Source organism: Petromyzon marinus, unplaced genomic scaffold (assembly GCF_048934315.1).
Source record: "Petromyzon marinus isolate PM22_M1 ecotype Great Lakes invasive population unplaced genomic scaffold, UKy_Petmar_22M1.pri1.0 PM_G_Scaffold_67, whole genome shotgun sequence".
Taxonomy (NCBI): domain Eukaryota; kingdom Metazoa; phylum Chordata; class Hyperoartia; order Petromyzontiformes; family Petromyzontidae; genus Petromyzon; species Petromyzon marinus.
The window spans coordinates 581,672-599,223 of record NW_027423021.1 but is presented as its reverse complement, the minus strand read 5'-3'; the positions used below and the strand labels follow the sequence as shown (position 1 = coordinate 599,223).

The window sequence follows — 17,552 nt, the reverse complement described above, 5'->3', positions numbered from 1 at the left end:
AAAGCTTGTATCAATTTACATCTGGAAGACTTCATTGAAAAGGACATTTCGTGTGAATTTTCTCTCGTCATTAAGAAAGATTGCCTTGCCGGGGGTTCGGACACAAACAGTGTACACACACAGTGTACACACACACAGTTTACACACAATGTATACACACTGTACACACACACAGTGTACACACACACAGTGTACACACAGTGTGCACACAGTGTACACACAGTTTATACACAGTGTATACACAATGTACACACACAGTGTACACACACACAGTGTACACACACAGTGTACACACACAGTGTATACACATAGTGTACACACACAGTGACACACAAAGACAACGATCCCCCGTGTAGCCTTAACAGACTGTAGGGGCAAGTGCTGTTAGCGAGCACCTATGAAGGCCGGAACGGTACACGAGGGGATGGGTGGCCAGCACCACGCCCGACCGCCTTTGTCTCCCTAGTGGCGATATTTACACACCGCACCAGGTACTCAGTGACACAGTGACACACACAGTGTATACACATAGTGTACACACACACAGTGTACACACACACGGTGTATACACAATAATGTCCACGTTGTTGCTGAGCTCACACACCCAAGGGAGGGAGCAATGGAAAATGAATCTAAATCAACTTAAACTCCAACTCTGTGACGTCACCACTCTGCATTACCTCATCGGCGTGAAACGCCAGGGTGAGGTGTACCTCCCTAGTGACGTCAGGTCACCAAGGTATTCACCCCTCGCCCGTCCACCGCGCGCTTGAGCGTGACGTCACCTCCGCTTGGGTCACTGCCGATATCGTTCCAGTGGCAATCCTTATTTGGGCAAAGCTACGCCCAGTGACTGGTGGCTCATTAACATAATGTGTCCGTTAAAGCCGTCGCGAGTTTATTGCGACGGGTTCGGCGCTCACGCTCCCATCCCTCACAGTTTGGGCCGGCTCATTAACATAATTTATTCAATTTTGATTTAAAGCTTTCGTGACTGCAGTAATTCATATTCTTAGTTTTTTCAAAATAATAAATAATATATTTTATTATTTTGTTGCTTCTCTTCAACGTGACTTTACCGAAAAAACTAAGCATATAATTTATTCAGTTAGAGAGCCGCTCGTGGGAGGGAAGTGACGTCATACTACTTCCTGCTGTCGCGAGGTAACAGGAAGCTGCCGTGTGCGCGCTTGCACTGAAATCCGAGGTGAGAAATTCTCATCGTTGTTGTGGTGGTGGTCGTTGTGGTGGTTGTTGTTGTTGTTGTTTACCAAGGTAGAGCCTCTCTCTCGTAGGGATGTCAGTTGAGTAGCAGCGAGCATGGGAATCGATGTCCAGGTTGGAACTTTACAACGCGGGGCCTAGCCACCCGGGGCCTTGCCTCCTGCCCTCGCCTGATTTGCATTCACTTTAATTATCTCTCTTAAGTTTAACTCGTCTTCACTCGGCTCGCCACTTTGTAACTTTGTTTTATTGTAAATATTCACGCAGTTTTTACTTTCGTTCTTTTGTTAGCAGGCCAAGCCCGCTTGAGCTGCTATACCGCTCTTGTTATCAGAAGCGACCTGCCCACAACAACACAAGGTGAGGCTTTGTCAACGTGTGTGAATGTTTTGACTCAAAACTTTGGTGACTGCAGGAATGAATATTCTTGGTTCTTTCGGTAAAGTCACGTAGATAGAAAATTAAATGAAAATAACAAGAAAAATAAATGTAAATAAAGCAAAAAAACTCATGTCGTTTTGATCGCAACACAAGTGGTCTTTATTTAATCTAATTGTATTATCAATTATTGTTATTTTCTATCTACGTAACTTTACTGAAAGAAACAAGAATACGTGTGTCAATGTCTATCGGCCTGGTATACTTCCTGTATACCAGGTGAGGTAGTTAACATCTCACCACGGAGAGAGACACGCAAACTCCAGTTAGCCTCGGCTATGTTCGTTGATCCTCAATTATTTGGTGGAGTGAGGAAGCATTCATGCCAAGCAGATGAAGGTGGCCAGGCATGATTCTAGACACGCCACTGCCTGTTTACCCAGTGACAGTGTACAGTTTGTGTTTGCAGTAACGTCTATTAACTCTGTTGAACACGGAGGTTATATCATAATAGTTATTTTTTGTTTTCCTCTGGAACTCTTTATAAGAATGGAACAGGAAGTTAACACAGCACACACGTGCAGCTGAAGTCGGAACTGTTCATCCCAGCATTTAAGGACATTTGAGCCTGGATTCACACCTCTAAGTTGCGATTGAACATTAATTTATGCATTTCTGCCTAACACAAATAGTATTGTTTTCAACACCCTTTGCTATGTCAGCTGAATTTAGCGCTCATAAATATTCCTTTTGTGCTCGGAGTTTTTGGTGAGTATTCATTTTGAAGTATAGACGTGTAAGTCACATGTGACTATATATGCATTCCTCTGTGCCTCGATACTGACGTGTAGATGGTGTGGATATTATTTTTTTCTGTCTGCAGCTGACGCTTCCTCTGACGCTTCCTCCACAGAATTGGTCTGATGGAGCAAATGCGCTCAGCGCAGCTCGGTAGGACAAGTCAACAATGCGACCGGTGTGCATACAGCACGGATCGTACTGGAGATTTTACACGGCACGAGAGAACTCACACAGGAGAGAAACCCTTCAAGTGCAGTGTGTGTGGGAAGGCGTTTGCACATTCATATAATCTTGTAACACACCAAAGAACACACACAGGAGAGAAACCCTTCAGGTTTCAGTGTGTGTGGGAAGGCGTTTGCACATTCATCTACTCTTGTAGACCACCAGAGAACACACACGGGAGAGAAACCCTTCAAGTGCAGTGTGTGTGGGAAGGCGTTTCCACGTTCATCTGCTCTTGTAATACACCAGAGAACACACACAGGAGATAAACCCTTCAAGTGCAGTGTGTGTGGGAAGGCGTTTGCACAGTCATCTACTCTTGTAACACACCAGAGAACACACACGGGAGAGAACCCCTTCAAGTGCAGTGTGTGTGGGAAGGCGTTTGCACAGTCATCTACTCTTGTAACACACCAGAGAACACACACAGGAGAGAAACCCTTCAGGTGCACTCTGTGCGGGATAACGTTTTCACAGCAACAACATCTTCAAGTACACCAGAGAACACAGAAGCATCAGAAGATCCACAAGGAGTGGAGTCTGAAATCAGCTTGTGAAAGTCAAAGTGCCGCAATGAGCCCATCCCTCATTAAACAAGAACCGGAAGAAAATCCCAGCTTGGACACTTTTAAAGGTATCGAGGTGAAATATGTAGAGGTGATGGTGAAGAGGGAAGAAGTGATGGTGAAGAGGGAAGAAGTGATGGTGAAATGTGAAGAAGTGAAGAGCGAAGAAGTGAAGGTGAAATGTGAAGATGAAGATTCAACTCCAAAATGGGACCTTCACATCGATGGAGGCAACGTGAAGCAGGAGGAGAATTCTGACTGTGAGGCAGAGCGAGGCAACTCCCAGCAGTTTGTGGAAGTGGAGGTGTGGGTGGACTTCCGAGACAATACAAAGTCAAGTGGAGACCCGGTAGATGTGTAAACTTTACGTTTTAATAATTGTGTTTTTTTTATTTTATTTTGGGCACCTTTATAATACATGCCACAGGACCCGCACGAGCTTAATCCGGCACTGTCTGGGATACCGTTCCAGTGCCCAACCAGGCAGTGTTGAAAACACCGCGGGTGGAGTTGAGGGTGACGGTGGAGGGCGCGACGGGGGCGAGTGATGCCGATGGGCGGCGAGGTGGTCATCCGAGAGGATGCCCAGTGGGGAGATGAAACAATTAAATCGCTCCACGTGTCAGGTGATGTTGATATCGAAAACTGACACGTAACTGGCATGCCATAAATAGGAAATTAACTCTGCTTATTAGAATAAATGTATTTATATATGTTGATAAACTGTTTTCAAGCATATTTTGTGTCTCTAACGGCGACTACAGGGACCACGTGATTGTTTAAAAATGTCTTTGATTATAACTATAATTGCCTACAATTCGTCATGTGTAGCTTATTTAGACTATAATTTATTCACTACCCAAACTGTATTGACTTGAAAACATAGAGCTGATAGTTTTAAGCAGTTTTTTTTTTATTTATACGTTTGAAAAAATATATTTGCACAAATTGAACTTGTTCAGATACAAGGTGAATTCACAAGGCTTTGTAAAAAATCCAATATTTCAGAATTTTGACTTAAGGGAGAATATTTTTTTAAATGTTGGTAAAAATAAAGATTCAGAAATATATATTGTGCCGTGTCTACAATTTTACTGTAAAGTGGAATTGGTAAAAAAAAATAGATGGTTCAATGAGCCACTCTGTCTAGGGGAAAGCTACCCATATGGATGCTTACCTGAAACAGGATTCCCACCACCATCCATCCCAGAAGAATTCCCTCATCAAGACTCTGCACCATAGAGCCCAATGCATATCCGACCAGGAACACATAGCCAGTGAACTAAAGCACGTACACCAAGCTCTTAAGGCTAATGGTTACTCTGACTACACAATCCGCAAAGCTATCACTGCAACCATGAAGAAGGACCCTTTTGAGGAGCCTTTCAAAACCATCACTTTGCCCTACATTGCGGGGATCACAAAAAAGATCTCCAAAATCTTGAATGAACACAAGATCCAGGTCCGTTTCAACACATAACATAAAATCCGTGATCTGGTTCCGTCTGTAAAAGATGTGATTCCGGACATACAGTATCCTGGTGTCTATAAACTAAGTTGCCTCTGTGGTAGTAGTTACATTGGAGAAACCATACGACATGTCTCGGACCTCATTCGTGAACAGAATGCAGACCTAAAACACGGTAGGACCAACACCTCGGCCGTGGCAGATGACTTATAATTCAGTAGGCTCACATGACATTGACTTCTCCAAGACGGAGGTTATTTGCAATCCATCTGGCTACCATGAGAGATTCGTTCATGAGGCTATCCACATATACAGAGACAATTTCAACCGAGAGGAAGGAATTCTGGCTTAGGAATCATTGGAAGGATTTGATAAACCATTTCGGGTCTTAAATGATTGTTCACACTTATGGTGGCTTCCAGACTGCATCCATTATTTTCGTCTCCCCCCTCCTCTATCCCCAACATATATGGACTCGTCCATCTGAATGACTGTCAAATCGCTCTCCGTGGTGCTAACGTTAAAAAAACGCCACTTTTTTTAAATTTTCTTGCTGTGGTTTTCACACCTGATGATGATTGCGTGTGTTGCAGTCGAAACGTCGTGAGAATTTTATTGTTTTATATTTTTATTATTTGATTGTTTCCCTTCTACGTGGTGACTTTACCAAAAGAACCAAGAATAGTTCATAGTTCCATTTATTTGGTATAGCCCTGTGAGCCATTCGGCTCTTGAATCGGGTGCAACCGCAACATACAAAAAAACATGAACAAGAAAACATCTTAAAGTGATTATGTGACTGTGCAAACAGAAAATCCAGGAAAAAAACATCAAAATATTCCTGAAATAGCACCGTACACCAACGCTGTGTGCAAAAATCCCAGTGGGATGCAAGTCAAACAACAACAACAACAACCACAAGACAACTAAGATTAAGGCCATCAGTCTAACTCCGTGCTACAATAAACAAAAACATGGCCAAACCAAAAAAACGTTTTCGAAATCACCAAAATAGAGCCATAAATGCAATGTAACCGTGATCATAGGGACTGTGACCGAACTTTTAACAATAAACTACATAAATAACATGTAACACCAAACCCTAGAGCCATAGCTGGCTGCAAATATGAATCCCTGCAGTCACGAAAGCTTTAAATCAACATTTATTATTACTCCGCTAACACCTTTCACTTTCACACGCCGCTAATTTTTTGCGACAAGAGGTTTCATTACCACAGGTTACACGTGCAGTGGGCCCAAGACGAGGCGAGACGGTTCGCTAGAGGCAACACGTTTATTCAACAAGGGAACCACAGCACAGAGGGGTGACGACCCCTCACAGCCGATAACCTCAGGAGGCAGTCCCTCCACACTACGGTGCCCTTACTCTGGTTCTAGCGCTAACCCTACACTGGTTATGTCTGAACCCGACCCTAGCCAGGGTCACTGGGCTCTTCGCTTCAGGGTCTTCAGAGTCTTCAGGGTAGTGCTCAGAGTCTTCTTCAGAGCTTCAGGTGGACAAGGACCGCCAAACCCGTTCAGGGGTCCGGCTTTTATCCCCGTTCCAGGGTCTCTCTGCCCCTGGCCAAGCCTTCTGGAACTCTCTAGGGGGCCCTGGAACATCCCTCAGCCCCCCCCCCCCTCCCCTCTTGGGGTCTGGGGGCCCTGTTCGTCCCACCTGGTCTGTACACCACCCCCTGTTGACGCATGTCCGCTATTACAGGTCAGCTCCCGTGGTAATACGCATACAGCCCAACATGGCGCTACATCATCCCCCCCCCCCCCCCGTAGCATCCAGGCGTCTGCTACGTTCACAGGAAGCCCTAGACGCATGCACGAATATGCTCAAGGTGCCATGTCATACGTTCGAGCGTATGGATGTCCCCGACTTATTTATTACCTTTACATGTAATCCAACTTGGCCTCAGATAAAACAAAAAAAGTAATAACTTTCATTCGGCCAGACACCCAGCCGTCGATACGACTTCACAGCCAGGGTGTTCAGACAAAAGCAAGTCAAATTCATCGAGAGCATTCACTGAGAGTCGTGTTTTTTGGAGAAACAAGATGCTGGATGTACTCAACTGAGTGGCAGAAACGAGGACTTCCACATCATAGGGGTTTCCCCTTTTTTTCTGGCAACAAAACTGAAACCTTTTGGCGTCCTCTGGTCGAGCACCAATTGGGTCGAGGCTCTAAAGAAAGCCGTCCCTTGGTGTGGACCAATCGGTTTCAAGGACAATGCCACATATATTATCATAGTGCGTGTGTTTTGTTTGCATTTTGACTGCAGGTATTGTGGTTAATGCAGTAGACATGAATCCTTGTAAAAAGGTTTCAGTTTTGTTGCCAGAAAAAAGGGGAAAAACCCCTATTATTATATTTTGGTACTGGCAAAGGAGGTCTAATGATGTAGATGACTTCCCCACGCTCATATTTTAATCCGGCTGAAAGAAAAAAATCATCCAATCCAAATCGATGTTATATCTGCCGAGTTTCCAAATCCAGAGGAAGACCCAAAATCTGTTTGCAGTAGTGACCGCAAATATGATTCATGGGCCATGCGGAAACCTTAATGTCAATGTAGCAGCATGTATGAAGGATATAGAGAGCAGCAAGAAATATCCGAGACAATTTATTAAAGACACACAAACTGGAGATGATGGATATCCTCGCTATAGAAGGTGAGCTCCAGCAGACGGTGGATACACAGCAAGACTGAAGATTAGAGGCAACGCGGAAATCGAAATGGACAACAGGTGGGTTGTTCCGTATTCTCCGCTTCTTTCTAAAATGTTTCAGGCGTAGATGTGTTGACCACGCTCCACCTCCTCCAGTCAGTGTGTGTATCATGGTGTGTGTGTCAGTGTGTGTGTCAGTGTGTGTGTGTGTCTGAGTGGCTGGGTCATGTAGCCCGCATGCCCAGCCACCGCATGCCGAAACAGCTTTTGTTTGGCCGGATTGAGGGGGCTAAGCGGGCGCGGCACGGGCTAGAGAAGAGATGGAGTGATGTGGTACAGGAGGACGTGGAGCTGAGTGGACTTGCCGATGACTGGTACCAGCGGTGTCAAGATCGGCATCTGTGGAGGAGGCTCGTGAAGGATGCTACTGGGCAGTTGGAGGCAGTCGCCCTCCAACAACAACGGAGGGTGGAGGAGCGACGCTCACAACAGCGAGCGGAGCGCCGGGTGGCTAAAGCACAGCAGGTTGGCACAGTAGGGGGCACAGGTGGTGCATCAGCCAGTCATCTCAGTCAGTCGACCCGTGGCACCTGGGTCTGCCCCGTGACCTCCTGCCAGCAGGCGTTCGACACTTCACATGGCCTCAGGGTGCACATAGCCTGGCACAAGCGTCGTGGTGACGTCACCGCCACTTAGTGGCGAATGGCGGTTGTTGTTGTTGTCTGAGTGTGTGTGTGTCAGTGTGTGTGTCAGTGTGTGATTAACTCTCTGCTTTATTGACCTGGTCAAGGCCTATGATACCATCAGTAGGCCTGGGCTCTGGGTTGTTCTTCGTGCTTTTGGAGTACCTGACCCTCTGCTCACGATCATTAAGGACCTTCATGATGGTGAGCGGGCCCGGGTAAAACTACGTGGCCGGGAGTCAGAGCCATTCCCTGTACACCTTGGGGTGCGACAGAGATGTCCTCTGGCTCCCATATTATTTAACATCTATTTTGACCACGTAGTTCGTGAAGCCTTCAATAGCTGTACCGGGGGAATCTCCATATGGTACAGATATAATGGGAGGCTGATCAATGCCCGGGTGCGGTCAAGGGATGGCTCCCTATTGCTCAACCACGTTATGTATGCTGATGATTTGGTAATAGCTGCTCAGTCAGAGGAGGAGTTGGAGACGCTGCTGCTGAGACTGGAGCGTGCCACTAAGAAGTGGGGCCTTACCATCAGCCCCACCAAAACTAAGCACCTGCCTGGGTATTTTGTACCATCGGACACTCCACCCCCACAACTCCCAATCGTTGATGGGGCAGTTGTGGAGAGAGTGGAGAGTTTCCCATACCTGGGCAGTGTGCTTATGACTGGCTCCAGTTTAACTGCAGAGGTCTCACTCCGAATCAGTTGAGCGGCAATATCTTTTCATCGGTTGCGTAACGCTGTGTGGAAGCTACCTGGTCTGTCGCTCCGCACTAAGGTTCAGGTCTTCTTGGCCACGGTCATTCCCTCCCTTCTCTACGCTTGCGAAACGTGGGCCCCCCTAATGGAACATCTTCGCCGGTTAGAAACATTTAGTCTGGCCTGCCTACGATCCATCCTGGGTTTAAGCAGACTGGATTGTGTGAAAGATCTGGGCAAGGTCCCATCAGTGAGCTCCTCCGGCGGGCAAGGCTGCGATGGCTGGGTCATGTAGCGCGCATGCCCAGCCACCGCATGCCGAAACAGCTTTTGTTCGGCCGGATTGAGGGGGCTAGGCGGGCGCGGCACGGGCTAGAGAAGAGATGGAGTGATGTGGTACAGGAGGACGTGGAGCTGAGTGGACTTGCCGATGACTGGTACCAGCGGTGTCAAGATCGGCCTCTGTGGAGGAGGCTCGTGAAGGATGCTACTGGGCAGTTGGAGGCAGTCGCCCTCCAACAACAACGGAGGGCGGAGGAGCGACGCTCAGAAAAACGAGCGGAGCACCGGGTGGCTAAAGCACAGCAGGTTGGCACAGTAGGGGGCACAGGTGGTGCATCAGCCAGTCATCTCAGTCAGTCGACCCGTGGCACCTGGGTCTGCCCCATGACCTCCTGCCAGCGGGCATTCGACACTTCACGTGGCCTCAGGGTGCACATAGCCTGGCACAAGCGTCGTGGTGACGTCACCGCCACTTAGTGGCGAATGGCGGTTGTTGTTGTTGTCAGTGTGTGTGTCAGTGTGTGTGTGTCAGTGTGTGTCTGAGTGACTGAGTGTATGAGTGAGTGACTGAGTGACTGTCTGAGTGAGTGACTGAGTGTCTGAGTACGTGTCTGAGTGACTGAGTGTCTCAGTGTCTGAGTGAGTGTCTGAATGAGTGACTGAGTGTCTGAGTGAGTGACTGAGCGAGTGACTGAATGAGTGTCTGAGTGAGTAACTGAGTGACTGAGTGAGTGTCTGAGTGAGTAACTGACTGACTGTGTCCGAGCGAGCGAGTGAACCACTCCCAACGCCCTCACCCGCTGCCCTGGAGTCTCCTCACCCTCCTCCTCACCACCCTACACCTCACCACCCAGCCCCTCCTCACCACCCTACACCTCACCACCCAGCCCCTCCTCACCACCCTACACCTCACCACCCAGCCCCTCCTCACCACCCTACACCTCATCTGCTCCTCCTCACCCTGCATCTCCCCTCCAGCTGGTGTATCTCAGCCATGATGTCGTCTATCTGCTTGAGAATCCAGCACTCCTCCACCCTCTTGAGACTCGCCACCCTCTCCTCCTCCTCCACCTCCTCCTCGTCGCCCGACTTGCAGTCGCCATCATCGGCTGCACTGCGTGATCTCCGTAGTCCCCTCCTCCTCCTCCTCGTCCTCTTCTTCTTCTTCCTCCTCCTCCTCCTTCTCCTCGTCCGCCACCTCCTCATCGTCTCGTGCTATGTCGACACTCGGCTGCAGGCGGCTGGCGTAAAATTTCAGCAGCAGCCTGCGGACGCCCCCCGTAGACTCCACCACCTCCTCCTCGTTCCTCCGCTCCTTCACCTCGTCACCCTCCACCACTACCTCCCCCTCCTCCTCCTCGTCGTCCCTCCGCTCCTTCACCTCGTCATCCTCCACCACCACCTCCTCGTCCCTCCGCTCCTTCACCTCGTCACCCTCCACCACCACCTCCCCCTCCTCCTCCTCGTCGTCCCTCCGCTCCTTCACCTCGTCACCCTCCACCACCACCTCCCCCTCCTCGTCGTCCCTCCGCTCCTTCACCTCGTCACCCTCCACCACCTCCTCCGGCGTTGAAGACGACGACGACGACGATGCGTCCGAGAACGACCAACAGTTGGACGACGATGACGACGCTCTCTGCTGCCGGTATTGTTGCTGAATTTGTTTCCGTCGCTGCCGCTGCTTCTCCAGGGCGCGACCCCGGCGCCTCTCGGTGGGTGGCGGCGGCTCAGCCAGCGGCCGCGGCATCAGCGAGGAGAAGTGGAACGTCGCCCCACGCGGGGCCGAGCGCCGCTTGCCCGCGACCGCCGGCGCCAGCAGCGTCGGAGGAGGAGCCGGCGGCGTCGGAGGAGACGGAGGAGGCGGAGGAGGCGGAGGAGCGCGGCAGGTAGAGGAGCCCGGGCAGGGATTGGGATTCGGTCCCGCCGGGCAATCCGCCGCCGCCGCTGCCTCCCGCCGCTTGCTTAGCGGTGACCGCCCGGCCAAAACCTCCTCCTCCTCTTCCTCCGCCGCCGCCTCGGCCTCCTCTTCCCCTCCTCCTCTCGCTCCTCCTCCTCCGCCCCTCCTGCTGCTCCCCCTCCTGCCCACGCCCTGCCACCAAAAGTCGAAGTGTCTCTTCCACGCCGCACGCGGTCCAACCGCGGCCTCCCTGCGTCTCTCCGCCTCCTCCTCCGCCGCCTCCTCGCCCGCTGCCTCGTCGGCGCCGAGCGCCGGCCCCGACTCTCCGCCGCCGTCTCCGCGCTCCGGGGCGACCCTCGGGCCGATTCCCGGCGTCGGCGTCGTCCGGGCGCCGCCGCTGCCGCCGCCGCCGCCGCCGTGGGAGCTCTCCCGGGGGGGCGCCGCCGCCGCCGGAGTCTCCCGGCGGCGGCGCCCCCCCCCCTCGAGAGCCCGGAACGTCACGGGGCGACGAAGACGACGGCCGCGGCGGGGAGGCCCCGGCGCGGGCCCCGGCCCCCCGGCGTCGTCGCCGAGCGGGCGAGCGACCTTGGAGGGCGCCGCGTGGGACTCGGCTCCTCCTCCTCCGGCGTCGTCCGCGGAGCGCTTGGGCACCCGGATGGGCCAGGAGGAGCGAGCCCTCGCGGAGGGGGCGGCTGTGGCCCTGGCCGGGGCCGGGGCCGGGGGAGGCTGTCTGGGAGGCCGCTGGTGAGGGGGGAGGGCCGGAGGAGAGGGAGGAGACGCGGGATCAGATTCCAGCATTCAGCACGCAAAAGTCCTGGTAGTGGTGGTGGTATTGGTGGTAGCGGTGGTGGTCAGTGATTGTAGTGATGTTGGTAATGGTGGTGGTGATAGTAGTGATGGTAGTGTACGGTAGTAGTGGTGGTGGTGGTAATGGTGGTGGTAATGGTGGAAGTGGTGGTAGAAGTGGTGGTGGTGATGGTGCTAGTGGTGGTGGTAGTAGTGGTGGTGTAATGGTGGTGGTAGCGTTGCTGGTAGTAGTGGTGGTAATGGTGGTAGTGATGGTAGTGTATGGTAGTAGTGGTGGTAATGGTGGAAGTGGTGGAAGTGGTGGTGGTAATGGTGCTAGTGGTGGTGGTAGTAGTGGTGGTGTAATGGTGGTGGTAGTGTTGGTGGTAGTAGTGGTGGTAATGGTGGTGGTGTCCGGCAAAACAACCCCCTACCTCCTTGTGATGCCGGACGGGCAACGCTGCCGTGGGCAGTGCCGGGGGGGAGGGCCAATTCGGATTGGCCTTTCCCCTCATGGCGTTTGTAACCACCACAGTGGCTAAGTGGGGGCTCTGGACAGGTGTGAGGGGCTGGTAACCCTTCCACCTCCAATTAATTACCGCTAAACCACGACCACAACATTTTATAAATAAGCTTGTGCCGGACGCCCCGGGGGGACAGGCGTCTATGACGTCTCCTGACCAAACCCCATTTGGCGGAGCCAGGAGACTGAATCCTTCCCCTCGGGGCTCCTCCAAAAACAACAAAAAACCACTACGCGTGGAATGTTCGAACGCTCACTGCGGAGGAGAGGCTGCCACTCCTCTGTCAAAAGCTGGACCGGTACCGCCTGGATCTCTGTGGTAATAAGGAGGTCCTGTGGACCGGCTCTGGCTCCTGCCACCATGAGGGGTGGACAGTCCTCTACACGGGGCAGGAGACTGCCAAACAACAGGGTGTGGCTCTTTTTCTGAATAAAAGAATGAAGGGGTGTGGGAGCATGGTGATGAGGTGTGGGAAGCTGTAAGCCCCAGGCTACTTTGGGCTCACCTTCCCATCAACCACAGGTGAGGAGTGGTGGTCATGGTAACTTATGCCCCCACCAAAGACGAACATCCGTGGAGGGATGGAAGCAAGGCCAATGAGTCAAATGCCTTCTATGACCTCCTGTCACAGGTGCTGGCTAAAGTGGCCCCTCGGGATAGAGTCATCTTGTTGGGTGACTTCAATGCCTGAGTTGGTCATGATGCTGGCACCTGGTCTGGAGTAATTGGAAGGCATCGGGCAGACCAGCTCAATAACAACGGCAGGAGGCTGCTTAATTTTTGTGCAGCCCATGGGCTTGTAATTACCAACACGCTGTTCCGGCATCGGCGCATCCACACCACATCATGGATGCATGCCGGGTCCAAGCAAGATCATCTGCTGGACTACATAGTGATGGAACAGCGAATGCGGGCCCATGTCCTTGACACCAGGACCTACCGTGGAGCTGATCTGCCCACTGACCATCGACTTGTCATCTGTAAGATGCACCTGCAATTCTTCCACTCCGGTGGTGGGTGTACACCCAGGACCCCATTCAAACCCTTAGTGGCATGGTCTCAGCTAGCTGATGAAAGTTACAAACGAGAATTTCATCATCGCTTGCGGCTGGGATTGGCATTGTCCCCCACTCCTCTTGATGTCGAGGGGAAATGGGCGAGGTTTAGGACTGTAGCTCATGTAGCTGCAATGGCTGCTTTGGGTACACGGTCCAGACCTCCCCAGAGACCCTGGCTGACAGGAGGTGTTCAAGCCGGCTGAGAAAAATCGACAGGCCCACTCTCATCGGCTACAGCATCCCACGTCGGAGAATGAGGAGGCTTACCGCAGCCTTCGCTCGGAGGTTCGGAGAGCCGTGAGGCACTGCAAGAATGGGTGGTGGTCGCGGGTTGCTGAGGAGATGGAGTCTCCCTCAGTGGCCCACGATCACAAACCGCTCTTTAATTCCATCAAAAAAGTAACCTGCAGCGCCACACCTATTACCATCATTAGGGGAAAGAACGGTGATCCAATATCCGACCCCCAGGAACAGGTTTGCAGATTTTCTGAGCATTCCTGAAGTCCTGGGGAAGGGGAAATCCCTCAGCCAGGAAAACAACGTGGGACAAAGTGGGGATGACCCTACTGAGGCTGCGGTGCCTCAAATATTGGAGGAAGTCACCCCCTGTGAGTGGCTGGCTGAGGTGCCATCCGTTGAGGACAGCAAGTTGCACAGTAGGGGGCACAGGTGGTGCATCAGCCAGTCGTCTCAGTCAGTCGACCTGTCGCATCTGGGTCTGCCCCGTGACCTCCTGCCAGCGGGCGTTCGACAATTCACGTGGCCTCAAGGTGCACATCGCCTGGCACAAGCGTCGTGGTGATGTCACCGCCACTTAGTGGCGAACTGCGGTTGTTGTTGTTGATAGTGGAGCTGCTGGTAGTATATTTGGAGTGTGCGTGTCTCTGCCTCGTGGTTGCATGGATGTTTCTGGTTCCTCCGGTTTCCCCCCCTCCAGATTTAGAATTAACATCACGCATGTAAAATATTTAACTGCGATACATTTCCACACGATGAAGTCACTTTGTGTTGAGCTTTTATTCGTGATGGCCAGGTCGCTTGTGAAAAAAAGCTACATAGCTCAGTGGGTCTTACCTTGTACAATAAAATAGAAAAACTAGTTTATAGTTTAAGAGAGATGAGTTGGATCTGTCACGTGGGTTATTTAAAAAAAGAGGTCATTCATTTCATCAGGTTATGCGCACAGATTACAAAAACATTTGGAGGGGAAAAAAACATGCTGGCCGTTATGTGACTTCACCGAAAAAGCCAAAGAGTACGTTATGGTCAAGTTTTATTAAAACATTTTTTGTTTAGGATATTTGCTCTTAATGTGCTTACTTTCCCCCAGCACATTCACTGCATTGTCTTGGTGAATGCGAGGCATCGCGTGGTCATAACCCACCGGGATATTTTCCCCTTACGCGTCAAGAGATTGACATTCTCAATGGAAATCATTTCAGGTATTCACTGAAAGTGTCAGAGATGAATTTTCAGGATAAAACTGAACATTCGTGCTAAAGATTGGTGCCATATTGTACTATTATAATTGTGCAAAATGCAACCAGAACACAATTAGCACGGTTAGCTACGTACCGCTACAGTCTACATTATAGACTGTCAGTACACTCACTCAGCTTAATAACCAGGCTACATTCTACATTATAGACTGTCAGTACACTCACCATACTTAATAACCAGGCTACAGTCTACATTATAGACTGTCAGTACACTCACCATACTTAATAACCATTACTAGTCTACATTATAGACTGTCAGTACACTCACCATACTTAATAACCATTACTACAGTCTACATTATAGACTGTCAGTAAACTCACCATACTTAATAACCAGGCTACAGTCTACATTATAGACTGTCAGTACACTCACTCAGGTTAATAACCATTACTAGTCTACATTATAGACTGTCAGTACACTCACTCAGCTTAATAACCATTGCTACAGTCTACATTATAGACTGTCAGTACACTCACTCAGGTCAATAACCATTACTAGTCTACATTATAGACTGTCAGTACACTCACTCAGCTTAATAACCATTGCTACAGTCTACATTATATACTGTCAGTACACTCACTCAGGTTAATAACCATTACTACAGTCTACATTATAGACTGTCAGTACACTCACCATACTTAATAACCATTACTACAGTCAACATTATAGACTGTCAGTACACTCACCATACTTAATAACCAGGCTACAGTCTACATTATAGACTGTCAGTACACTCACCATACTTAATAACCAGGCTACAGTCTACATTATAGACTGTCAGTACACTCACCATACTTAATAACCAGGCTACAGTCTACATTATAGGCTGTCAGTACACTCACCATACTTAATAACCAGGCTACAGTCTACATTATAGACTGTCAGTACACTCACCATACTTAATAACCAGGCTACAGTCTACATTATAGACTGTCAGTACACTCACCATACTTAATAACCATTACTACAGTCAACATTATAGACTGTCAGTACACTCACCATACTTAATAACCAGGCTACAGTCTACATTATAGACTGTCAGTACACTCACCATACTTAATAACCAGGCTACAGTCTACATTATAGACTGTCAGTACACTCACCATACTTAATAACCAGGCTACAGTCTACATTATAGGCTGTCAGTACACTCACCATACTTAATAACCAGGCTACAGTCTACATTATAGACTGTCAGTACACACACTCACCATACTTAATAACCAGGCTACAGTCTACATTATAGACTGTCAGTACACTCACCATACTTAATAACCAGGCTACAGTCTACATTATAGACTGTCAGTACACTCACCATACTTAATAACCATTACTACAGTCTACATTATAGATTGTCAGTACACTCACCATACTTAATAACCATTACTACAGTCTACATTATAGACTGTCAGTACACTCACCAAACTTAATAACCATTACTACAGTCTGCATTATAGACTGTCAGTACACTCACCATACTTAATAACCATTACTACAGTCTACATTATAGACTGTCAGTACACTCACTCAGCTTAATAACCAGGCTACAGTCTACATTATAGACTGTCAGTACACTTACCATACTTAATAACCAGGCTACATTATTATTCACAAATTAAATCGTTTGTATTTTGTCAATGTCCATAGACTCAGCACCGCGCCCATTGACCCAACACTGCCCATAAATTCAACAGTGCATTTGTAAACTATCTGCGAATCACGGGCTGGACATTTGAGGCCACTTTTTACCTCACGTTTTCCCTCACGAGAGGCGATCTCGCACCCCTGGGGGGTCGTCATCGTCGTCAATTTCTGCTCCAAAATAAAAAAAATTCAAAACCGCACCTCACGACTTTCAAAGCGGCGCCTGGCCGAGGGAAAGGAGTCACAAAACATTTGGCGGGAAAAAAAATCTCGCGTCACGTGGCTAGGGAGGAACCAAATCTGATTGGCTCCAAGGCATAGCGAGGAGGGCGAGACGCCAAAATAATTTAGCGGGAAAAAAAAAATCTCATGTCACGTGGGTAGGAGGGAACCAAACCTGATTGGCTCCAAGGCGGGGGTGGGGAGGAGCCAAAACAAATTTGGCGGGAAAAAACTCCCGCGTCACGTGGGTAGGTTTAGTTACTTGTAGGAACAACCACAAAGCACACAGATGTAGTTTTATATCACTCCCATTGTTTCCCTCCACGATGTCTCCTTTAAGCAATAAATTACTCGCGGGGTGAAAAGAAAACAGTCATCTCGACGAATACTGGCACATCTTATGCCCCTCACGAGGCAAACTATTCACAAATTACATCGTTTGTATTTTGTCAATGACCATAGCCTCAGCCCTGCCCCATAAACTCAGCAGTGTCCCATAGACTCAGCACTGTCCCATAGACTCAGCACTGTCCCATAGACTCAGCACTGCCCCATAGACTCAGCACTGCCCATAAATTCAACAGTGCATATTTAAACTATCTGCGAATCACGGGCTGGACATTTGAGGCCACTTTTTACCTCACGTTTTCCCTCACGAGAGGCGATCTCGCACCCCTGGGGGGTCGTCATCGTCGTTAATTTCTGCTCCGAAATAAAAAAAAATTCAAATCCGCACCTCACGACTCTCAAAATGGCGCCTGGCCGAGGAGGAGTCTCAAAAATTTGGCGGGAAAAAAAAATCCCGCGTCACGTGGCTAGGGAGGAACCAAATCTGATTGGCTCCAAGTCGCCGCTTGGACCAATCAGAGAGCTCCAAGCGCCTCGCCTCACAGCAGCTCCGCTC

General features: G+C 49.7%; 1 protein-coding gene and 1 long non-coding RNA gene across 2 annotated transcripts in view; one reads left to right on the top strand and one right to left on the bottom strand.

Moving 5' to 3' along the window:
- The first annotated feature begins 1,119 nt into the window (after positions 1-1,119).
- LOC142920117 (uncharacterized) overlaps positions 1,120-17,552 on the top strand; it is a 470,991-nt gene continuing 454,558 nt past the window's right edge. Inside the window, exons 1-2 of the long non-coding RNA XR_012938677.1 lie at positions 1,120-1,207; positions 1,519-1,584. This is a non-coding gene — a long non-coding RNA (uncharacterized LOC142920117). The remainder of the gene's footprint in view (positions 1,208-1,518; positions 1,585-17,552) is intronic.
- Positions 6,165-16,626, bottom strand: LOC142920126 (uncharacterized). The gene is made up of 3 exons (XM_076062586.1): positions 16,532-16,626; positions 10,504-11,655; positions 6,165-6,170 (listed from the first exon to the last, which is right to left on the bottom strand). Exons 1-3 carry the CDS (start codon positions 16,580-16,582, stop codon positions 6,165-6,167), a joined length of 1,209 nt encoding a protein of 402 aa, XP_075918701.1. The 5' UTR covers positions 16,583-16,626.